At 46.0% G+C, this 13,757-nt stretch overlaps 1 protein-coding gene across 2 annotated transcripts in view; it reads left to right on the forward strand.

The window, feature by feature from the left end:
* The window catches only part of npr2 (natriuretic peptide receptor 2), a 278,856-nt gene extending 265,388 nt beyond the window's left edge, over window positions 1-13,468 (forward strand). For both annotated transcript variants that reach the window (XM_072497159.1, XM_072497157.1), the window contains exon 22: window positions 13,009-13,468. In XM_072497159.1, the coding sequence (XP_072353260.1) occupies window positions 13,009-13,071 (63 nt within the window). In that variant the 3' untranslated portion in view covers window positions 13,072-13,468. The remainder of the gene's footprint in view (window positions 1-13,008) is intronic.
* The last annotated feature ends 289 nt before the right edge of the window (window positions 13,469-13,757 follow it).

Raw genomic sequence — 13,757 nt, forward strand, 5'->3', positions numbered from 1 at the left:
GGGGCTGCCCCACAATGGGAAACCCCATTGACCGGCCGGTGTTACGGAGACTCCCGCCGGCCGGTCGGGGCAGAAATGTGGCGGGGTGGGTAGGAGAATTTCGCCCATTATCCCTGATAGATAAGTTTATCCTGGATGAATGAGCAAAATGGTTGGATTGGTTCCAAAGTAAACTGGACAACATACATCAAATCGAAGCATGTAGCACAAGTGGCTAGCACTGTGGCTTCACAGCACCATGGTCCCAGGTTCGATTCCCCTCTGAGTCACTGTCTGTGCGGAGTCTGCACGTTCTCCCCGTGTCTGCGTGGGTTTCCTCCGAGTGCGCCGTTTGCCTCCCACAGTCCAAAGGCATGCAGGTTAGGTGGACTGGCTAAAATTGCCCTCAGTGTCCAAAAAAGGTTAAGAGGGGTTATTGGGTTACGGGGATGGGGTGGAGGTGAGGGCTTAAGTGGGTCGGTGCAGACTCGATGGGCCGAATGGCCTCCTTCTGCACTGTTTGTTCTATGTTTAGGGCTTTGGCCACTCTCACTAATATAGAAAAATCATATCAATTGACATTTTTGAAAAAATAATTAACCCCACATGTGAAACAGACTGTTTCGGCAGTTCCATTCAGAAGTGATATGAGTGCGTATTAATGATCAACTGCTAAATCCTAATGGATTCCTTTAGCTCACGGTAATAAAGTGTTGGCTCAGTTCCCAGTTTCCATTCTGCCATCACAAAAATACAGCTGACTCAAAACCAATGCTGCCAATCGGAGATCATTCCATTTTTACTTTATCAAACACCTTAGACTAATGTGGAATAGCTTAGGTTCAGGCATTTTTATATCCAATCAATTCAGATTCTTTCAAATAAGCCATCAAAGACAAAATGCCGACCGTTAGGAAAAGTATCTGGACATAAGGATTACTGTAAAAGAGCAGGACACAAAAATCTGACCAGTGTTCTCGTGAACCAGTTGAATTGGCAGGTACAGCTACAGTTCATTAATTTAAAGGAACAAAATGTGCTGCTATGTTGTTTACCTACAGTAGCAGTTCCTCATGAGTTCATCAGTGCGAATATTCGACAGTGGCTGATTGCTGATTTATTTCAAATTGCATTTATGCATTTTAAGGAAAGTTTGAAAAATATTGGCTTCGTTGAGGTTCATGTTCTGGCTGAAAAGATAATTTGAGCTAAACATTATTAGCCAATATGCTCTCATTAAATTATACTAGATCCATAACATATCAGGCATTCATTATCAAGCACACATAACAGTCAAAATAAGTGATTTTTAAAAATCTTTGGTGTACATGTAATATACTTTTACACATTATCAAGGGAGTTGGATGCCTAAAACTGAATGCTAATGGCCAGGATTTAATAACCTCAGGTGGTGGGTTTGTAGGCAAGGTGGGGAAGGGGGTCAGGGGTGGGGAAGGTGGGGGGGGGGGGGTAAAATCTTAGAGAGCAGTGTCTGATCTGCTGTTGGAACATTTGACCAAAGAGGTGGGTAGACACTTTTCTTCATTAAAGGTCCAATTAGGATTCATTTTAATTGCCATCAGTATTTTGCTGTTGGTAAGGCAACCCCTGCCACTCAGGGTTGGCTGCCAGGTGAATGGAGGTGGCTTCATGGCAATAGGTGACAGGGTCTGTACAACAAAGAGGGGTTCAGAGGCAGGGAAGGCAGCACCCCACAGCCCAAATAATTTTCCTGGAAGGGTTTTCCCATCGATACTGGACCGAATTACCTTTTTAAACTCTTTACTATAGACCCCAAGTCTCTTGCATTCCTCAACAATGACCACCTCTCTCAGTAATACCGCTGAGCCCACAGAGATTCAGGCCCTTTGATTGGGCGGAGGAGTCTGCCTACTGTCCCGAATTGGACAGTGCGCCCACAGGTGGCAATAGGAGGCAGCCACTGGTAAAATAGTCAATGTGTGCTCCGGACCTGCTTTTTACCCCAATGCTGGGTTCCCAATGTCCCAAAGTTCAGCCCTATATTACTAGCACTATAAATTTGTTAATTGGTGTTGCATATACATCAACTTCCTTGATATCAACTTCCTCTTGGTAAAATCTGTGCTGAAGGGAATTAGGTAGGGCAGTGAGTTTGTGGTCTTTCACACCTAGAACCTGGGTTTAAATACAGCCTGGATTGATCTGTCTGACTGCTGTGTATAAGGGTCCTTTGTGAAATAAAATTGAGCAATTTCAATCCAGTTCCTTGTGAGCATCAGCCCACAATACAAAAGTGCCTCTAATTTGGCAATCTCGTTCAGAAATGCCACAGAATAGTGGTGTGAGAAGTGGTGGGCTACATTCTCCGTTTTTGGGACTAAGTCCCCGTGCCGTCGGGAAAACTGTGGTCTTTTACGCCCGGAAAACTGGAGTCAAAAGGACACAGATTCCCCGTTTTGCTGGGGGCTAGCAGGGAGAGCTCGCAGCTCCAACTGCCGATACGCCCCCCCCCCCCCCGCACTTCTGGGTCAGAAGCCGGCATGTCGACGGCGGCTACCTGCAGCGGCCGCGCTGTGCTCCATGGTGGACTCATCCCGCGGACATGGACGGGCAATGTAGTGCCCCGCATCGGCCGCTCGCGCCCCCTGAACCGCCCGCCCACATTGCCCCTAGCCCCGAATGAAGCCCCCTGCCCTAAGATCAGCCCTCCCGGATTGTGGCGGCCCCGGACTGAGTCCGCAGCCGCCACGCGAGGATCCCAAACGGTGAGGCCGCACAAGTCCCATGCCATCGGGAATTCGGCCGGTTGGCAATGGAGCATCACGAGGCGGGCCTCATGCAATGGCCTGAGGCGGTAGATACTTGGTGCGATGGAGTACGCCAATTTTTTGGGGGCAAAGAATTTAAAAACTGGTGCCACTCCCGATTTCGGCGCCAAAATGGATTCTCTGCCCTGTCGCCGGACGTGATTTCGGTGTCGGGGGCCGGAGAATCCAGCCCAGTAAATCTGTCACACTGATGCAGCAAAGAGTACTCTTCTGATTTCAGAGTGAAGGCATGTTGTAGGAGCATTTGTTCCGATGTCGCCACTTTCTAAAGTGGTGCTTCGAAAATGTGTTACTTCTTCCTCAACCGTGATTTCCCACCTACAGTTGCTGACAGGGCCCTCAACAGCGTGTGGTCCATCTCCCGCACCACTACCCTCGTCCCCTCCCCTCCCTCCCAGAACAAGGACAGAGTCCCCCTCGATCTCACATTTCACCCCACCAGTCTCCGTTTGCAAAGCATAATCCTTCACCATTTTCGCCAACTCCAGCATGATGCCACCATCAAACACATCTTCCCTTCACTCCCTCTATCAGCATTCCACAGAGACCGTTCCTTCCAAGGTATTCTAGTCCACTCCTCCACCATACCCAACACCTCTCTCAATTTGGCCCATTGCATTCACTGCTGCCAATGCGGTTTCCTCTATACCGGAGAGACCAAACATAGACTGGGTAATTGCTTTGCTGAGCACTGTCTATCTGTGACCTTCCCGTTGCTTGCCATTTTAACACAAGACCCTGCTCCCATGCCCACATGTCTGTCCTTGACCTGCTGCAATGTTCCAGTGAAGCTCAACGCAAACTGGAGAAACAGCAGCTCCTCTTCCGGTTAGGCATGCTACAGCTTTCCGTTGTCAACATTGAATTCAACAACTTCAGATGATTAGCTCTACCCCACGTCGACCCCTTTGTTTTCATTCCATTTCATTTTAACTGTCTTTTACCTTTTATTTCTTTCTTGCCTTTCTTTACATATATTCCCCCCCCCACTCTACCCCCTATCGGATCCCCCCTTTTCCTTACCTTTTCTCCCCTATGCTTCCCCCTTTTTTTCATATTACCTCTCTCCCACCCATGTCCCCCTTCCCCCCACATCTACATCTGTCACAGTTTACCCACTGATGTTAGTTTCTCTGCTGTTTGGCCTTTCACACCTTTTATTCTCTCTGGGGACAGCCATTAGTGCTCTTTCCCCTTGGTTTCTGTGGCTATGACTCATCTTTCATTTCTCGCCCTACAGTATAAATATCTCCCATTTTCGATGCCTTTTAGCTTTGACAAAGGATCATCTGGACTGGAAACATTAGCCCTTTTCTCTCCTTACAGGTGCTACCAGACCTGCTGAGATTTTCCAGCATTTTCTCTTTTGGTTGAAGGAGCAGAGTTGGAGTGATTTACTCTGCACTATGCGTGACCTCGAAGAAATGAATGCTGATGCTAGGTGCCTGAAATGGGAGGAATTCCATTCCTAAAATAAAGGGCCCTCACCACGATGAGCACAAAGTGCATTAAAAACAAAGATACTCAATAGCAACTTGATAGAATTTGAGGAACATGGGGCAGAATTTTACACTCCACACATGGCGGATTTTGAAAAAGGGGAAGGTGCAACATTTAATGGATGAGATTTCCCCCTCCTCCCCCACCGGGAACCCGCTCACCCAAACCTAATTTCATGCTTAGGCTGGCAGATCCTCGTGCAGGAAACCTGTCCATTATCCTATTAATTCCCTTAAATGACCACTTAATAGTCACTTAAAGGCCTGATCCCACCGAGCCTCAATTTTTCGGCTAACATGAGTGGGCGCGAATAGGGTGGTAAAGGGACACTTATACTTCTCCCCATCTTGGGCAGGAGGGGCGGGTGTGTTCGGGGGCTCGCCTTACTCTGAAGGCCCTCTCAGAGTTGGTATGCCCCCCACCCAGATCATTGGAGGTCCGGCACCCCTACATTTACTCCCCCCTTCCCCATGCGTCACGGTTCTCTCCTCTATTGACACACCCCCCCCCCCCCCCCCCCCCCCCCGTGTCCCCTACCAACCTGTCCCAGAGCCTTTACCTTTACAACAGTCCTGGGACTTTGTTCCAGACAGAGCGCTGCAGTATTGCTTCTGGCCACCGCAGCATTGTGCCTGGCCAGTTTGAATAATAATTTTAATTGGTGTCAAAGTAGGCTTACATTAACACTGCAATGAAGTTACTGTGAGAGCTGACACCAATCTGATTGGTCAACCATTCTCACGGGCGGGGCTTTCTTCCATGGTCGGACAGGAGTCTCGCCCACTTCCAATCGCTCAAGTGGGCATTAAATGATAGTAGGCATTTTGAGTGTCGGCAGCTGCACCAAACGCTCGCTATCCTTAAAATTCTACTCCAGAAGCTGGAATAGGTCATCCAACCCCTCGCGCATATTCTGCCATTCATAAAGAGTTTGGCTGATCTGTATCAAAACTCCATCTAACTAATTTGTTTCCATATCCTTTTATGCACTTGCCTAGCAAATATATGTGAGGTGATTAATTTTGGTAGGAAGAACATGCAGAGACTGTAAAAGAAGGGATACAACTCTAAAAGCTTTGCCGGAGCACAGGGATGGGTCTATATGCGGGCTATATTGCGGGTAGCATGGTAGCATAGTGGTTAGCGCAATTGCTTCACAGCTCCTGGGTCCCAAGTTCGATTCCCTGCTTGGGTCACTGTCTGTGCGGAGTCTGCACATTCTCCCCGTTGTGGTGATGTGCATCAATGTAAATACATGTAGGCTAGCTAGACACTAGATGGAGCAACAGTGACATCACACACACACACTCAACCAACAGATAGGTTAGATAGGACGCGACCAATGGACATTCACGATACACACGGAGGTGACACGACCACAGGGGGGCATTACACCAACCCATATATAAAGGACACCACACACATGATCTGCCTCTTTCCAGTGGAGACAGTCAGTGAGTACAGACACAGGGTTGATTCAATATTAGACCCACCACTTGGATTGCAGGAACTGGTTAGTCAATCTGGGATTAGCAGTCGTGTCGAACCCGAGTAATACAAGTGTAAATAGTTTAATAAACGTGTTGAAGTTATCTCCACGTCTGAACCTTCCTTTGTCAAGTGCACCACAAGGAAGCCGCTTATGTTATACCTACAACATAACAAATCACCCGTGTGTGTGTGTGGGTTTCCTCCGGGTGCTCTGGTTTCCTCCCACTGTCCAAAGATGTGCAGGTTAGGTGGATTGGCCATGCTAAATTGCCCTTAGTGTCCAAAATTGCCCTTAGTGTTGAGTGGGGTTACTGAGTTATGGGAATAGGGTGGAGGTGTGGGCTTCGGTAGGGTGATCTTTCTAAGAGCTGGTGCAGATTCGATGGGCCGAATGGTCTCCTCCTGCACTGTAAATTCTATGAAATCTACGTGTGAAGGTGGCAGGACAGGTGGAGAGAGTAATTAAGAAAGCAGATAGTACCTGGCCTTTATTAATGAGCATAGAGTACAAGAGCAGGGAGGCTTTGCTGAACTTTTTAATAATTCATTTACAAGATGTGAGTGTTGCTAGTTAGGCCAGCATTTATTCCCCATCCCTAGTTGCCCTTCAAAAGGAGGTGATGAGTTGCCTGCTTGAACCTCTGCAGTCCTTCAGGTGTAGGTACACCCACAATGCTGTTAGTGAGGGAGTTCCAGGATTTTGCCCCAGTGACATTGAAGGAACGGCAATATATTTCCAAGTCAGGGTGGTGAGTGACATGGAGGGGACCTCCAGGTGGTGGGGCCCCAAGTATCTGCTGCTCTTGTCCTTCTAGATGGTAGTGGTCATGGGTTTGGAAGGTGCTGGTTAAAGCACCTTAGTGAGTTTTGCAGTGCATCTTGTAGATGGTACACAAGGCTGCCACTGTTCATCGATGGTGGAGGGTTTGAATGTTTGTGGAAGGAGGAGCTAACAAGCGGGCTGCTTTGTCCTGGATGGTGTCAAGCTTCTTGAATGTTGTTGGAGATCCACTCATCCAGGCAAGAGGTTCAGTTTCTAATGCAAGACACTAGTTAGTCCTCTCTGGAACACTAGTTTATTCTCCCTGGGGACTGCCATTAGCACTCTTTCCCTTGGTTTCTGTGGCCATTAGCACCCGGTTTCTCTGGGTTTCTGTGGCTATGACTCATCTTTCATTCTCACTCCACAGTATAAATATTTCCCACTTTCTCTGTCTGTTAGCTTTGACAAAGAGTCATTGGACTCGAAGCGTTAGCTCTTTTCTCTCCCTACAGATGCTGCTAGACCTGCTGAGATTTTCCAGCATTTTCTCTTTCGTTTCAGATTCCAGCATCCGCAGTAATTTGCTTTTAACTAGTTATTCCTCAGCTGGGGTATTGTGTACTGTTCTGGTTGTCAAATTTCAGAAGTATGTGGACACATTGCAGAGTGCAGAAGAGGTTTACAATAATAGTTCCAGGGTTGAGAAATCTCTGAGGCTGGACCCAATTTCCAGACATGGCGTAGAATCCATCATCGGCCAAAACACAGAACCGGCACCCCGGTCGCCCACTGGCGGCGGCAGTGAAGTTCACGCCCATGTTAGAAGGTGGTTGCAAATGGGTCAGATTGACTTATTTACACCCTCTTAATGGGATGGGCACCAGATTCTCCAAGCCTGTGTGAATCTACAGTCCTCTGGGCCGGGATTCTCTTGGGCAAGAATTAGTGCAGTTATTTCCCAACGTGGCCCAGGCACGGTGAACCTTGCAGTGGGCCAAGGGAGTAACTCTTTTAGGGAGTTGCCCCCAATGTTCATCGTAGGACCCCTACCCCAAACAATGCAAATACTGCCTACCACATCCCCTCAAACACCCACACCAGAGACCTCCATTAAGAGATACCCCCACCAGAATCCCACATTACAGAGACCTCCACCAGAGACCCTCATAAAGAGAGACCCCCACCAGAAACTCCCTATGAGCGAGAACCCACCAGAATCCCCCCTTCTGTTACAGAGACTCCTGCCTGGAGGCCACTGATTACAGAGACCTGTGCCAGACAGAGACAGTAAAAAAAAAATCACTGCTTTAATACTCAATTGTAAAATAAATGAATCATGGAGAGAAAGCAGCACCTGTAAATTCTGCAAAGAGGAAATGAGAGCACTTAACTGTCTTTGATGTGGTCCAAGAACTGTGAATCATAGTGAGCTGTTAATAAACACTGTAGTTAGTTTCACAGCAGCTACATGAGATTCACTCAAACATGGAAGAGAAATTAGGTTAAACAATCCAGAAAGCTGGCTGTTTATAAGGTTTCAATCACAGCCAAGTAGAATCAATTTCACATTCATGTGAATAAAAGCCTTGCAGATCAAAGATCTGAGGGGTTTTAAACCCAGCTGACTGGTTTCCCTTTCTAGGAAGTTATAGGTCTGCTTGCTGTGCCTGCAGGTGCATTGCACAGGTGAGTAATAAAACAGTGTTTTTTTTTTCACTGCCTCTAACTGGACTGTTCTCTAGCTTCCAGGAATGGGTCTCTGTAATGGGGGGGGGGGGGGGGGCTTCCAGGCAGGGGTCTCTCTTATGAGGGAGTTTGTGGTGGGGATCTCTCTTATGGGGGATCTCTCTTATGGGGGATCTCTGGTGGGGGGTCACTCATATGGGGGTCTCTAGTGGGGGGGGTCGGTGGGAGGGAAGAGTCACCCTCGTACTGTTGGGAGGGGGGGCCATGATCCAGAAAGTCCCATGATGAAGGGGCGGAATTATATTGGGGGGGATGGAGGGACGCCTGCTCAAAATGGTGAATCCCTCGCAATCCCTGCCATGCATAAATTTTCATGCCAATGGATAGGGAATTGCTTCTGGGTACCATTCCCAGCGTGATTGCAAAACAGAGGTACTTCATTTCCTGTGGGAGAACATAGTCTCCCAAACATAGAATTCAAGCCCAGTTATGAAGGTAGATTGGAGAAGCTAGGATTGTTCTTCTAAAAGAAATAAAGAGGCGACTTGATAGAGGTGTTCAAAACCATGAGGGGGTTGGACAGAGTAGAGAGCGAGAAACTGTTCCCACTTGTAAAAGCATCAAGGATCATAGGACACAGGTTTAAAGTGATTTGCAAAAGAAGCAGATGTGATGTGAGAAAATTCTTTATCCACACGAGTGCTTCGGGTTTAGGTTGCACTCCCTGTAAGTGTGGTAAGGCAGATCCAATTGAGGCATTCATGAGGGAATTTGATGTTTACTTGAATAGAAACAATTTGCAGGGGAAAAGGCAATGAAATGGTACGAAGTCATGATGCTTATTTGGAGAGCCGCTACAGGCATGATGGGCCTGATGGCCTCCTTCTGCACATGGTGATTGTGATCTTAGATCTCAGAGTTTAAATGATTAATTAACCTTGTATTTTTTTTGTGGGAAACATTTGCCTAAACTCTCTTTTGAAGGGGTTGGCTCTGATTTTAAGAATGTGTCTCCTTGGCCTAGACACCCTATCAGTGGCAAGAATTTCTGCCCCAACAACACCTTCTAAAATTTCATTCAAATTCCACAATAACCTTCGATATTCTGAGCGTGGTTTATGTAATCTGTCACCTTAATCTAACCATTGTAGTCCTGATAGTATTGTGGTGAATCTGCAATGTACTCCTTCCAAGGTCAACAGAAGCAGTGCTGAGAATTGTAGACAATACTTCAGGGATCAAAGTACAAAGAACATAGAAAAGTACAGCACAGGAACAGGCCCTTCGGTCCTCCAAGCCCGTGTCGACCATGCTGCCCGACTAAACTAATCTTCTACACTTCCTGGGTCCGTATCCCTCTATTCCCATCCTATTCATGTATTTGTCAAGATGCCCCTTAAATGTCACTATTGTCCCTGCTTCCAGCTGCAACATGACTTGCCAATTCTTATACTCAATGCCCCGGCCAATGAAGGCAAGCATGCCACATGCCTTCTTGACTACCTTCTCCATCTGTGTTGCCCCTTTCAGTGACCTGTGGACCTGTACACCTAGATCTCTCTGACTTTCAATACTCTTGAGGGTTCTACCATTCACTGTATATTCCCTACCTGCATTAGACCTTCCAAAATGCATTACCTCACATTTGTCCGGACTAAACTCCATCTGCCATCTCTCCGCCCAAGTCTCCAAACAATCTAAATCCTGCTGTATCCTCTGACAGTCCACATCGCTATCCGCAATTCCACCAACCGTTGTGTCGTCTGCAAACTTACTAATCAGACCAGTTACATTTTCCTCCAAATCATTTATATATACTACAAACAGCAAAGGTCCCAGCACTGATCCCTGCAGAACGCCACTCGTCACAGCCCTCCAATTAGAAAAGCATCCTTCCATTGCTACTCTCTGCCTTCTATGACCTAGCCAGTTCTGTATCCACCTTGAATGTGACTTCACCTTTTGTACTAGTCTACCACGAGGGACCTTGTCAAAGGCCTTACTGAAGTCCATACAGACAACATCCACTGCCCTACCTGCATCAATCATCTTTGAAACCTCCTCCTATCAAGTTAGTGAGACACGACCTCCCCTTCACAAAACCATGGTGCCTCTCACTAATACGTCCATTTGCTTCCAAATGGGAGTAGATCCTGTCTCGAAGAATTCTCTCCAGTAATTTCCCTACCACTGACGTAAGGCTGACTGGCCTGTCGTTCCCTCGATTACCCTTGCTACCCATCTTAAACAGAGGAACGACATTGGCTATTCTCCAGTCCTCCGGGACATCACCTGAAGACAGTGAGCATCCAAAGATTTCTGTCAAGGCCTCAGCAATTTCCTCTCTAGCCTTCTTCAGTATTCTGGGGTAGATCCCATCAGGCCCTGGGGACTTATCTACCTTAATATTTTTCAAGACGCCCAACACCTCGTCTTTTTGGATCTCAATGTGACCCAGGCTATCTACACACCCTTCTACAGACTCAACATCCACCAATTCCTTCTCTTTGGTGAATACTGATGCAAAGTATTCATTTAGTACCTCGCCCATTTCCTCTGCCTCCACACATAGATTCCCTTGCCTATCCTTCAGTGGGCCAACCCTTTCCCTGGCTACCCTCTTGCTTTTTATGTACATGTAAAAAGCCTTGGGATTTTCCTTAACCCTATTTGCCAATGACTTTTCGTGACCCCTTCTAGCCCTCCTGACTCCTTGCTTAAGTTCCTTCCTACTTTCCTTATATTCCACACAGGCTTCATCTGTTCCCAGCCTTTTAGCCCTGACAAATGCCTCCTTTTTCTTTTTGACGAGGCCTACAATATCTCTCGTTATCCAAGGTTCCCGAAAATTGTCGTATTTATCCTTCCTCACAGGAATATGCCGGTCCTGAATTCCTTTCAACTGACACTTGAAAGCCTCCCACATGTCAGATGTTGATTTACCCTCAAACATCCACCCCCAGTCTAGGTTCTTCAGTTCCTGCCTAATATTGTTATAATTAGCCTTCCCCCAATTTAGCACATTCACCCTCGGACCACTCTTATCCTTGTCCACCAGCACTTTAAAACTTACTGAATTGTGGTCACTGTTCCCGAAATGCTCCCCGACTGAAACTTCTACCACCTGGTCGGGCTCATTCCCCAATACCAGGTCCAGTACAACTCCTTCCCTAGTTGGACTGTCTACATATTGTTTTAAGAAGCCCTCCTGGATGCTCCTTGCAAACTCTGCCCCGTCTAAGCCCCTGGCACTAAGTGAGTCCCAGTCAATATTGGGGAAGTTGAAGTCACCCATCACAACAACCCTGTTGTTTTTACTCTTTTCCAAAATCTGTCTCCCTATCTGCTCCTCCATCTCCCGCTGGCTGTTGGGAGGCCTGTAGTAATTTCCTTTTTTCCTATTCTAGCCTTCTAGATATAAAGACAAACATTTTTTTGATTATTTTCTTGTATTTTATGCTACATTAGTTTTTGTTTTTCTTAACTTTTCACCCTTTAAAGGAGCACTTAAGCTTCCTATATGGCAGGGATTAAGTGTTGGGCATACATTTCCCACCGTATAGGCAGAGGCAATATAACAGACAGTCAGAGCCTACCACAGAAAAGGCATTACAGCCTTTGCACAAACAAATATGGGGGTGAATTCAGGAAACCAGGTTGACATGTGGCCGAACCAATAGCCCTTAAGTGACCACTAAGTTTGGAGAAAAAAACAACTTAACATTGAGCTCAGAGGAATGGGTGCTGCTCCCATCTCCACTGCACTCCCATGGATTGTTGCCCTTGCCCCAGTCTTTCACTGCTCCACTTCTTTCACCAGCCTTCCAGACAATCTTTCCTCCCCCTATAAGTACTTACCGGAAGTGGGTGCCAGGGAAGCCAGCAGGTTAGTGAATTATGGAAGCTGGAATTCAAAATTATTGTTGAATTATAGAGGTCATAAATCTTGTCTTTGGCTATCTTTTTCAAAAGGAGCTATTGATTAGCAGTGTAGGAACCTTGCCTTATTTCTCCTCAGCCTTCCTCATTTCACAGGACTGAGATCCAGGTTCTATACATGCTGCCTTAGTTGAGATAAGATAGCTGTACATATTCAAGAAACGAGATTTAAAACATTTGTTGCCAATTCCTAATTGCTTTTGAACTGAGCTGGGTCATTTCAGATTCAACCACATTGCTCTGGATCTGGAATTACGTACAGGCCAGACCAGATACGGATGGCAGATTTCCTTCCTGAAAAGCATTAGTGATCAGATGGGTTTTTACGACAATGATTTCATGCTCATAATTAGGCTTTTCAGGCAGCACGGTGGCGCAGTGGGTTAGCCCTGCTGCCTCACGGCGCTGAGGTCCCAGGTTCGATCCCGGCTCTGGGTCACTGTGTGGAGTTTGCACATTCTCCCCGTGTTTGCGTGGGTTTTGCCCCCACAGCCCAAAGATGTGGAGGCTAGGTGGATTGGCTATGCTAAATTGCCCCTTAATTGGAAAAAATGAATTGGGTACAATAAAATTTATTTTTAAAAACTAATAATAATTAGGCTTTTCATTCAAGTTTCACCACGGTGGGACTCAAACCTGGATCCCCAGAGCTCTGGATTACTCGTCCAGTGACAATACTTCTGCGCCACCGTCTCCTCTCTTGTCAATACTATTCAGTGCATCCATCCACCAAGCCACTGTGGGAAACTACATCTAGACATTTTTCAAAGACTTGCAAATGTTGAAGGATTTATGATGTTGTGAGCAACTGAGTAACATTTACTTTGTCTTCTTTGAAAGGGTAAAGGTAAATTGAGGACCTACTGGCTGCTTGGTGAGCAAATGGATGTTCCCGACATCTAACATGACGTCTGGTGTAAATTGCTTGTATGTTATTATACTGCAGAGCAGTGGTTATACAAACTGTAGTTTATTTGTCACCAAAACAAATTTTGGCTATGTTTATTTCTGGAGAACAGATCTTATAGAAAATTTCTGTCGAAAGTATCTAGATGTATCCCGGGTATATTTTATACCTGAACAAAGCTGCAAAACAAGTCATTTTTATTAAGGTCTTTTTTCTTCCTCGCTGAATACTTTTCAACGATAAACCCTTATTTTTTGTGCTTTCTATATTAAGATTTATAAAATGTGTTTGAGAAGATATGTAAATATAATATTTTCCCCAACTACAAGCTGTATATACTGTGTATCTAAGATATTGCTAAATATTTTGTTCAAATAAACTCAATAAAACCTGCTCGGTTGTTATTTCAGTAAATTCTGCTCTCACAACCATATTATATCCAAAATACGGAGTTAGGATTTAAGATATATTTCCAGGACAATAAGATTTTTGGAGGAGAATGGAAAATGACTAATTGGTTCAACCAGCCTGCCCCTTCTTTGCCTGCTCTGAACCCCATCATCTCACCTTCTAAATCACATGTCACGCCAAGAATACATCTTGCTGACTTGACAACTGTTTGCCACAATGGTATTCTCTGATCAAGTGCTGTAATAAAACTGTTGATATTAAATCACTACTG

This window comes from Scyliorhinus torazame, chromosome 3, assembly GCF_047496885.1.
Source record: "Scyliorhinus torazame isolate Kashiwa2021f chromosome 3, sScyTor2.1, whole genome shotgun sequence".
Lineage (NCBI taxonomy): Eukaryota > Metazoa > Chordata > Chondrichthyes > Carcharhiniformes > Scyliorhinidae > Scyliorhinus > Scyliorhinus torazame.